Source organism: Nothoprocta perdicaria, unplaced genomic scaffold (genome assembly GCF_003342845.1).
Source record: "Nothoprocta perdicaria isolate Ctin4 unplaced genomic scaffold, notPer1 scaffold_450, whole genome shotgun sequence".
NCBI lineage: Eukaryota > Metazoa > Chordata > Aves > Tinamiformes > Tinamidae > Nothoprocta > Nothoprocta perdicaria.
In genome coordinates this window covers 225,117-234,405 of record NW_020455700.1, presented here as the reverse complement: position 1 = coordinate 234,405, position 9,289 = coordinate 225,117, and the positions used below count along the sequence as shown (strand labels likewise).

Genomic DNA, 9,289 nt, shown 5'->3' with positions numbered 1-9,289 from the left:
CCCGTTGGGGCTTTGGGGCAGCGCGTGGGAAAAAAACGGCGATTTTTCTCGCCCCCCGTCTCACGTTCTGCCTCGCTCGCCGCTTTTCCTCTTTTTTATTTATTGCCATGGTAACGGGGAGGGGAAATGGAGATTTTGTGTCATGGCCGCGAGGCGCCTGGCGCTCGCCAGGAGCGTGGCGGGGCGACGAGGGGGGACGGTGGCGCGGGCGCCCTCCCTTCGCGCGAGGCTTGGGCGCCCCGACGTCGCGGCGGCTCCGCGCATCCCGGCGGGAATTCCTGCCCTTCCTCAGCCTCATTCCTCTCCGCGTGGTTCTCTCTGCAGCTCTGAAGCGCCCGTGGCCGCCACTGCTATGGGAGACTCCGGCGCGGAGCCGGCCCCGGGGACAGGCTCGGATGCGGCGCCCGGCGCCGGCGCGCAGGGCAATGGTGGCACGTCCCTCAGCGTCATCACGGAGGGCGTGGGCGAGCTGGCGCTCATCGACGCCGAGGTGGCCAAGAAGGCGTGCGAGGAGGTGCTGGAGAAGGTCAAGCTGCTGCGCGGCGCTTCCCTGGACGCCGAGAGGGACCTGCCCAACGGAGCCGGCGGAGACGCCTGTGAGATCCGCTGCCTGGACGAGGACGCGGCCTCGGGGATCCAGGAGGAGGACGAGGCGACGGCCAGCGCGCTGAAAGTGGCGCGGCGGCGGCAGAAGAACAACTCGGCCAAGCAGTCGTGGCTGCTGCGCCTCTTCGAGTCCAAGCTCTTCGACATCTCCATGGCCATTTCCTACCTGTACAACTCCAAGGAGCCCGGCGTGCAGGCCTACATCGGCAACCGCCTCTTCTGCTTCCGCAACGAGGACGTGGACTTCTACCTGCCGCAGCTGCTCAACATGTACATCCACATGGACGAGGACGTGGGCGACGCCATCAAGCCCTACATCGTGCACCGCTGCCGCCAGAGCATCAACTTCTCGCTGCAGTGCGCGCTGCTGCTGGGCGCCTACTCCTCGGACATGCACATTTCCACGCAGCGGCACTCCCGCGGGACCAAGCTGCGCAAGCTCATCCTCTCGGACGAGCTGAAGCCGGCGCACAAGCGGAGGGAGCTGCCGCCGCTGAGCGCGGCGCCCGAGACGGGGCTCTCGCCCTCCAAAAGGACTCACCAGCGCTCCAAGTCGGACGCCACCGTCAGCGTGAGCCTGGGCAGCAACCTCAAGCGCACGGCCAGCAATCCCAAAGTGGAGAGCGACGAGGAGGTAACGCCGGGGGGGTCCGCAAGCAGCCRGCGTGGGGAGGGGTCCATGGTGGGACACGCTTGCCTGCTCTGTCCTCATATTTCCTTGGGTATCGAGCTCTTGTGCTCGTTCCTCCAAAGGCTCCGGGTTTTGCTTCCTGTGTCTCCAAGCAAAGCAGGAGCGTGGGGTGCGGCTGTCGCCGTGTGTAGCTACAGGCGGACGCTGCCCCGCGCGGCTTGTGCCTGTGCGTTGTTCCGCGCGGCTGTGCGGTGCTCCTCGGCGCCGYGGCCGCGGCATCGCGCCTCCGCGGGGCTCGCCAACCAGGGCTCTCCCGCTCCGAGCCTCCTCTGGGTTTCTCCAAGGAAACGGAGGCTCCGCGAGGGGATTTTGGTGCTGAGGGAAAGGGAAGGGGCTGGATAGCTCTGCAGCTAAGGCAAAAAAATGTGGATTCGGAGAAATGGGCGGGTTGCTCCACTGCTGGATTCCCACCGGATTTGGTGTCCCGGTGTCGCAAGCTGCAGCTGCCTGTCGGGTGCCGAAAATCCCGTTTCTCCCTTGTCTTGACTTGTTGGGATTTAGCAACAGGGAGTTGGAGTCGGAGGTGGCACCATCCCTCCGCGCTTGAGGATCTGGAGCGGGTTGTCCTCTGCCGATGGGAAGAGGGATAAAACCACGCTGGGGTAAAACTGTGGTGCCAAAACGAACAGGGATTCAGTAGGGGAGCTTGGGCCGGGTTTTCCAGGCAGGAATGGCTTCTGTGGGACTCGGGACATTGATTTTTAGGAATTGCAAAGTTGAAGCTTTGCACCGGGGCTGCGGCGTCCACACGTGCCGCACACGGAGTTATTTGGATCGAATCGGCGCGAAAAGGCCCCACGTTGCTGGTGATGGTGGAGTATTCCGCACATTTCCCGCTTTGCCCAAGATTTCCTCACTCCCGGGCTCTGCGGCACGCAGGGAATGGGAATGTCCACCTGCCTGCCTCTATAATGCAGCAAATGCACATTCAGAAACCACCTCGGGCGGGAATTTGAGGCCCTGGGGATGGTCCTGAGGGCTGGAAATGCTCCGGACCCCGTTAGCCCAAGGGCTCCTGCTGGCTGCAGCGGCCGCATCCGTGGAAAACGCAGCATCCCATGAATGATAGATGAAAGCAGCGCGGGGGATAGGTTTCCTCGGCAAGCATTGAAGTGTATTTTGATCCTTCRGCTCCTTCGGTGCCTGGCCATGGAGATCCCGGAGGTGCTGCAAAACTTCCCTGGCCTCTGCAGCTCCCGTAGGTTCCCATCCCATTCCCAGAGCTTCTTGGAGAGCAGCCTGCTGCTTTATGGACTGTTCAGCTCTGTTTCTTTCTCTCCAATGTGCAAAGAAAAGGAACGCTGCAGGCGGCAGGTCGGGCTGGCGACGGTGCCCGTAGTTGGGAACGGGGCTGAAATCCGGAGGGGTCTCCATCCGGGCCGGGATGGGCTGATTCAGACCCAAAGCGGGTATTAAGGCTGCTTTAAAAGGGAAAAAAAACCCAAATCCTGCATTCCTGGCAGAGCTCCGTGTGTTATTCCGGCAGTGGGATTTGCACCTGGAGCTGCTGGATTAGGAAGGAAATCCCGGGAAAAAGAGGCTTTTCCCAGCTCTTTGCCACCCTTGCAGTTCCTGCAACGCCAGGAGTTGCTCCGGCACCAGCACCATCCTTTTCCCCGCGGGATCAAACACCCCCTTCCCCCTATTCCCAGTTATTCCCGCTGCCGCTCCATGCTCCGGAGCCGGGGGGCTTCCTTTGCAAGCYGATAGATCCACCAGCATTGGGCCACACGGCTCCAGGAGAAGAGTTTAATCAGAAAGCTGCTAATTGCACCAGGCCTTGGGAAATTCGGGTGTAAAAGCTGAGTTTTGGGGAGTTTTCCCCCCTTTTTTCCGCCCGGCATGAGCTACCTTGGACTTTCCCACATTAAAAGCTTTGGGCGCTGCCTTTGGCAGCCGGGGTGGAGAYGGGCGCCCTTTCACCCCTCTGATTGCGCCTTGGGTGCTGCTGCTCCCAGCGCTCCCTTTCYTGCTTTGGACACCGTTGGGATCCTCCTTTGGACACCGTTTCCTTTGGAAAATCTGCCCTCCATCACTACTTCCCGACAACCCGACTTGGGAAAGGCACATGGAATTGGAGGGGATCATCCAAGTGCTGCTTGGGGCTTTTAATCAGCGCTCCCTAAAGCCCCACAGTAATTAACTGCCTGGCCAGGCCTCTAATTAGTGCATTTGCTTGCGTTTTTGTCCATTTAAAGAAATATTACAATTATGCTTCCTGCTTAATATCGGTTGCGCCCAACGTCACCTTTCCCCTGCCCAGGATTTGTGCCGAGATTTAGTCTCCAGCCTATTGCCCAGCTTGAGAGCGCGGGGGAAAAACCTCRGTGCTGCTTAATCCCAGCCTTGTAGCGTGCGGTATCAAACGGATAATTTAATAATCGGGCTGGATATTTAGGCTGGATTTGCTTTGCAGGCAGGGAAGGGATGCTTCAAGGCGGAGGACTTTGTAAATAAATTATTTTAGTGGTGTTTTAATGGGAGGGATGTGCCGGATTCTGGAGTAAAACCTCGCCTGCAAAATGGTTTTCTGCTCCTTCAAATTCCGTCTTTTTTAGTCTTTAGGAATGTTGCTTTTTGGGGGGTGGGATTTGATCCAGGAGGGAAAAAYCAAGGGAAAAAAATCAGTGTTTTGGGGCATGAGCAAAACAGTGGGCGGCAGCTTTAGTGATGGTGACAGGGCTAGAAAAATCCCCAAAAGGCTGGAAATTGGATGAAAACCTGTTGCTTTTTGCGTATATAACAATAGGAACTGCCGCTTTGCTGGGAGTCTGATGGGCCCTGAGTGTTTGGGAGCTCTGATCCGGGATCTYATGGGAATTTCAATGGAAATTTCAATGGGAATTTCAGGGGGAAATCCCGTCCCATTGGGGCCACATCCCGCGTGTTGCTGGCATCGCGGGGAGCAAAATAGGGGGAAAAAACCCACCGTGGTCATTGCCAGCCCCGAGCCTTCGGCCTCCTCCTCCTCCTCCCGCCGTTTCGCCAACCGCGGAGCCAAAACGGGCGGGAAAAGCCCCAAAAAARCGGGGCAAAGCGCCGACCAATCCCATCTCGTCCCTTCCCCAGGAGCTCTCCTGGAGCGCGGACAGTCCGGAGCGGTGCCTCCGTTCCGTAAGTGGCCCCGTTTCGTGCCCCCCGCCAGCAGCATTTCCTCTGGGCCCCCTAAAGCTCCCTGGCCGCCCCCYATAACGTACGATTTTAAAAATATATATATTATATTTTATTTTATTTGCATTGCTTGCGCCTGCTTGCCCCCGCCAGGCAGCTCTGGGAATTTCCCCGTGGATCCGTTTGGATAAAAGGAACCCCCCAAGACCCCCCGATGGAAACCCCACGTGCGGAGGGGGGGGGGGGTCCCGTGGCTGCCGCTGCTGGATTTTGGGGGAGAATCCYCGGATTTTGTGTCGGGCCGCATGAAAGAGGAAATGCTGTTTCCTTGAATTTTCACTTCCAATTTCTATGCCAGATGGGATTTAATTTGCTTTTTTTTTGATTTYCCCCCCCCAATCTTTATTTCCCCTCTTTTGAGCTGAGTCTTTCAATCAAAAAGCCCCGATTCGCCTCTTGGAGCCTTTTTCTTTCCCAATGAACCTTTTTTTGCCSCCCTCCTTGCCTGTGATCAGCATCATCTTCCTCATGTGTGCCCTTCCTTTGCTCCGGAGCCTCCCCGGGCCTCCCCGTGCTGCATGTGTGATCCGTGCCCAAATGCGCGACAAATCTCACCAAATCAGTGCCAATTGCAAAGGAAATAATTGCAAATTAATGCACTTTCTTCCCCCRCCGTGTCCTGCATCCGCTGCGTGCACCTATATATATTTACATACACGGAACGTGAGGCTTTTCCCCCCCATGTCTGCTCGGCTGCAGGCTCCGTTTCCATCCCGATTCCCCCGTTTCGAAGCATTCCCGAGGATGGGAAGGCGCTGGCCCTTGCRGAGGGTTTTCCCGGTTTGCTGCTTTATTGCTATTTTCCCTTTCCGGGTTGGGAGTGGGAATTTCGCTCCCGGATTTCGCCTTCCCTGGTTGCCTTGATGTGGGATTTGCGCAGCACGAGCGAGCCCGGCCCCAAAGGGCTCTCCCCGCATCCCAAGGATGGCAGCAATCCCGGGATATCGGGCTCGGCAGCCGGGAAACGGCCCGGAATGAGAGGAGGATGGAACAGAACTAGGGAGCATCCCTATGGAGCGGGGAGATCCTGGCGGAGAGCCTCCGTTTAACGCCCTTGGTAGGAGGGAAGTCCTTATATTGGTGCCGCGCAAGGAAATGATCCAGGGGGGAGTCGCAGGAGGGAAGGAGGAGCCCAGAGCRCCTGGGATACGTTGGGAAGCGGAGCCGGGAGCTGCCGGGGCCTGGGAAAAGCTTGGGAGAAGCGGCCGCTTCCCTCTGGGCCTCGCGCCGGCCCCTGAGCCCTGGGAATTGGTTGCCTCTCCGCCGGGGCGCGATCCCAAATTCCCACCGCCTCTCCAGGTAGGAAGTCATTCCTCCCGAAAGCCCGGGGCTCTCTGGGGCCCTTTATCCCAGTGGGACCTTTTTCCCGGGAGCAGACGCTCCCCAGAGGAGCTGGAAAAGGCAGAAGTGCTGGAAAAGAGCAGCCTTGCAGGGTCATTCCCCTTCCCAGCAGCAGGATTTTGCTCGTGGACTRCAGATCCCAACAACTTCCCAGGCGTCATTCCCGCAGAGGGGGCAGCTCCGCTGCTCCCGCTCCCCTGGAACCCCCCCTTTCCCGCTGCCTCTTCCCGCTTCCCGCCGCGYGCTCCGGTGCATGTCCCGCACGGCTGTGGCACCGGCACTCGGGGATGGGCCGTGCAGGAGCGAGCTGCCGTTGTTGATGCCCTTTTTTTATGGATATGGATGTAAAATAGATATAATTTCGGGCTGGGAAGACAATCCGCGCTCCCTCTGCTGCCTGCGGCCTTGCGGGAGCTGGGAACGCAGCCRGAAAGGGGAGGAGGAGGGTGGGAGGAAGGCGGCGGGTGGGAGGAAGGCGGCGCTGGGGCCTGCTGCTTTGGTGCCTCCCGGAGCGGCGGGCACGGGGATCCAGCTCCTTTTCCAGGCGGGATTCGTCCCGCTGGGACACGGGCGCCCCAGGGCAGCATTCCCGTGCCCGTTCTCACGCCCTCTCCCGCTCTTTGGGCAGCCCGTGCGCCTGGCCCCGGAGCGCGAGTTCATCAAGTCGCTGATGGCCATCGGGAAGCGGCTGGCCACGCTGCCCACCAAGGAGCAGAAGACGCAGCGCCTCATCTCGGAGCTCTCGCTGCTCAACCACAAGCTGCCCGCCCGCGCGTGGCTGCCCACGGCCGCCTTCGAGCACCACGTGGTGCGCGTGCCGCACACGCAGGCCGTGGTGCTCAACTCCAAGGACAAGGTGAGGCGCGCGGCGCGGCCCGGGGCCGTCGCGCCGCAGCGGGGCTGCCCCCAGCGCTCAGTGCTGGCTGTCTCCGAGGATGGAGTCTCGCCGGCTCTGTCCCCTGCGCAAGGGGCTCTCAGGAGCCACCGGCTCCTCGTGACGCCTGGTCCCCCCCGGGCAGGCTCCCTATTTAATCTACGTGGAAGTACTTGAATGCGAGAACTTCGACACGGCCAGCGTGCCCGCTCGCATCCCCGAGAACCGCATGCGGAGCACGCGCTCGGCCGAGAACCTGCCCGAGTGCGGCATCACGGCCGAGCAGCGGGCCGGCAGCTTCAGCACCGTGCCCAACTACGACAACGACGACGAGGCCTGGTCCGTGGACGACATCGTGGAGCTGCAGGTGGAGGTGGGTCCTGCCCGGGGCTGCGGGATGCTCCTGGTGTCCGGCTTGGCCTCCGCGGAGGTTGGGATGCGGCCTCCCGCCGGCGAGGGCTCACGCGCGTCTCGCCCCGCAGCTGCCCGAGGTTCACGCCAACAGCTGCGACAACATCTCCCAGTTCTCCGTGGACAGCATCACGAGCCAGGAGAGCCGGGAGCCCGTGTTCATCGCGGCCGGCGACATCAGGTGAGCGGCGGCGGTGGTGATGGGCGCGCGCGCGCCCCGGCCCCTGCCGCACGGCCCCCGTCGTCTTGCAGGCGCCGCCTCTCGGAGCAGCTCGCCCACACGCCCACGGCCTTCCGGAGGGACCCCGAGGACCCCTCCGCTGTGGCCCTCAAGGAGCCGTGGCAGGAGAAAGTCAGGTAGGGCTGGGGACGTGGGCGCCCGGCGCCGCGGCGTTGCCACAGATGGGCCCGGGAGATCGGGCGGATCATTCCCGTGGGAGGGATGTTGGTCCAGGACGCGGGGACAGGGAAGCGGATGGGTGACSATGTCCCCGGCTGCAGCAGCTACCGCTGTGGCACGTCCCGCGGTAGCCTCGTCCCTGGTCCTGGCCTGGGAAGTGCGTTTCCAAATGCCAAGTTTCTCCCTGGGCAAGAGGGAGAGCATCCCGGGCCTCTCCAGCCTGGCTCAAGCTGGGAGGTTTTTGTGGAGAACCTGGGGATGGAAGCGGGGACCAGGGTTCATTTCCCCCTGCTTGCCGAGGTGTTCGTGGCTCGGAGCAGGTCTGCGGTTTGCTCGGGGATTCGCTGTGCGGTTGTCGCAGCCCGGGGCGCTCTTAGCACCCAGAATGACCCCCCGAACCCCCTGCCTTCTGCTCCCGCTCCCACCCGCGGCCTGCAGGAGGATCCGGGAAGGGTCTCCCTACGGCCACCTGCCCTCGTGGCGCCTGCTCTCCGTCATCGTCAAGTGTGGGGACGACCTGCGGCAGGAGCTGCTGGCCTTCCAGGTCCTCAAGCAGCTGCAGGTGAGGCCGGGAGCGAGGGGCCGGCCCTGGCGCCCGCGGGAGCCTCGCGGGGTCCCGAGGGATTCCCTCTTCCTCTCCCCTAGGCCATCTGGGAGCAGGAGCGGGTGCCCCTGTGGATCAAGCCGTACAAGATCCTGGTGATCTCGGCCGACAGCGGCATGATCGAGCCCGTGGTCAACGCCGTGTCCATCCACCAAGTCAAGAAGCAGTCGCTGCTGTCGCTGCTGGATTATTTCCTGCAGGAACACGGCAACTACACGACCGAGGCCTTCCTGACGGCGCAGAGGAACTTCGTGCAGAGCTGCGCCGGCTACTGCCTCGTGTGCTACCTGCTGCAGGTCAAGGACAGGTGAGTCCCGCTCTGTCCCCGCGGCATCCCGGGAGCAGCCGGGCCGCGGCGGTTCCTGGGCTGGCGCCGCGGTCCCGGCTTCGCTGAGCGTTCCCCCCGCCCAGGCACAACGGCAACATCCTGCTGGACGCGGACGGACACATCATCCACATCGACTTCGGCTTCATCCTCTCCAGCTCGCCCAGGAATCTGGGCTTTGAGACGTCCGCCTTCAAGCTCACCACCGAGTTCGTGGACGTGAGTGACGCAGGGACACGGCAGCCACGGGTGGCAGGGAGGGACCCTCGAGCCCGGTCCAACCTGGGGCGGCACCAGTGGCGCCCCTGGGTCCATCCCAGGACGGGACAGACCAGGTTAAGGCTGGAGGGGCTCTCCTTGCCGTGCGGCTGCGCCCGGAGCCGATTCCCCCGGGGATCCCGGTGCCGCCGCGGCCGCCGGAGCTGCCCTCGGGTCCCTCCTGCTCCCCGCAGGTCATGGGCGGCCTGGACGGCGACATGTTCAACTACTACAAGATGCTGATGCTGCAGGGCCTCATCGCCGCGCGGAAGCACATGGATAAAGTGGTGCAGATCGTGGAGATCATGCAGCAGGGTGAGCGCGGGCGCGCGGGCGCGCGGGGCCGCCGCGCGCGGCCGCCCTCCGGCCTCACCGGCGCCCTTCCCTCCGCGCCGCAGGCTCCCAGCTGCCCTGTTTCCACGGCTCCAGCACCATCCGCAACCTGAAGGAGCGGTTCCACATGAACATGACGGAGGAGCAGCTGCAGCTGCTCATCGAGCAGCTGGTGGACGGCAGCATGCGCTCCATCACCACCAAGCTCTACGACGGCTTCCAGTACCTCACCAACGGCATCATGTGAGGCCGCGGCGGGCCGCCGGACTTGGGGC

The 9,289-nt window shown here is 62.1% G+C and overlaps 1 protein-coding gene across 2 annotated transcripts; it reads left to right on the top strand.

Annotated features, from left to right (window-relative positions):
* Positions 1–337: 337 nt before the first annotated feature.
* PI4KB (phosphatidylinositol 4-kinase beta) lies at positions 338–9,283 on the top strand. 2 transcript variants are annotated; one of them, XM_026046643.1, is made up of 11 exons: positions 338–1,240; positions 4,367–4,411; positions 6,438–6,665; positions 6,829–7,056; positions 7,166–7,275; positions 7,347–7,451; positions 7,933–8,056; positions 8,140–8,405; positions 8,510–8,642; positions 8,876–8,996; positions 9,080–9,283. In XM_026046643.1, exons 1-11 carry the CDS (start codon positions 353–355, stop codon positions 9,259–9,261), a joined length of 2,430 nt encoding a protein of 809 aa, XP_025902428.1. In that variant the 5' UTR covers positions 338–352; the 3' UTR covers positions 9,262–9,283. The 2 variants fall into 2 exon arrangements, with proteins under 2 accessions (XP_025902428.1, XP_025902429.1); XM_026046644.1 differs by lacking the exon at positions 4,367–4,411.
* The last annotated feature ends 6 nt before the right edge of the window (positions 9,284–9,289 follow it).

What these genes read in the sequence shown, in the direction of transcription:
- PI4KB (XM_026046643.1), top strand. Translation starts at nt 353, where the DNA reads ATGGGAGACTCCGGCGCGGAGCCGGCCCCGGGGACAGGCTCGGATGCG. An exon ending in TCGTGGAGCTGCAGGTGGAG is followed by an intron (nt 7,057 to 7,165) that starts GTGGGTCCTGCC and finishes CTCGCCCCGCAG; the next exon opens with CTGCCCGAGGTTCACGCCAA. An exon ending in CCGTGGCAGGAGAAAGTCAG is followed by an intron (nt 7,452 to 7,932) that starts GTAGGGCTGGGG and finishes CGCGGCCTGCAG; the next exon opens with GAGGATCCGGGAAGGGTCTC.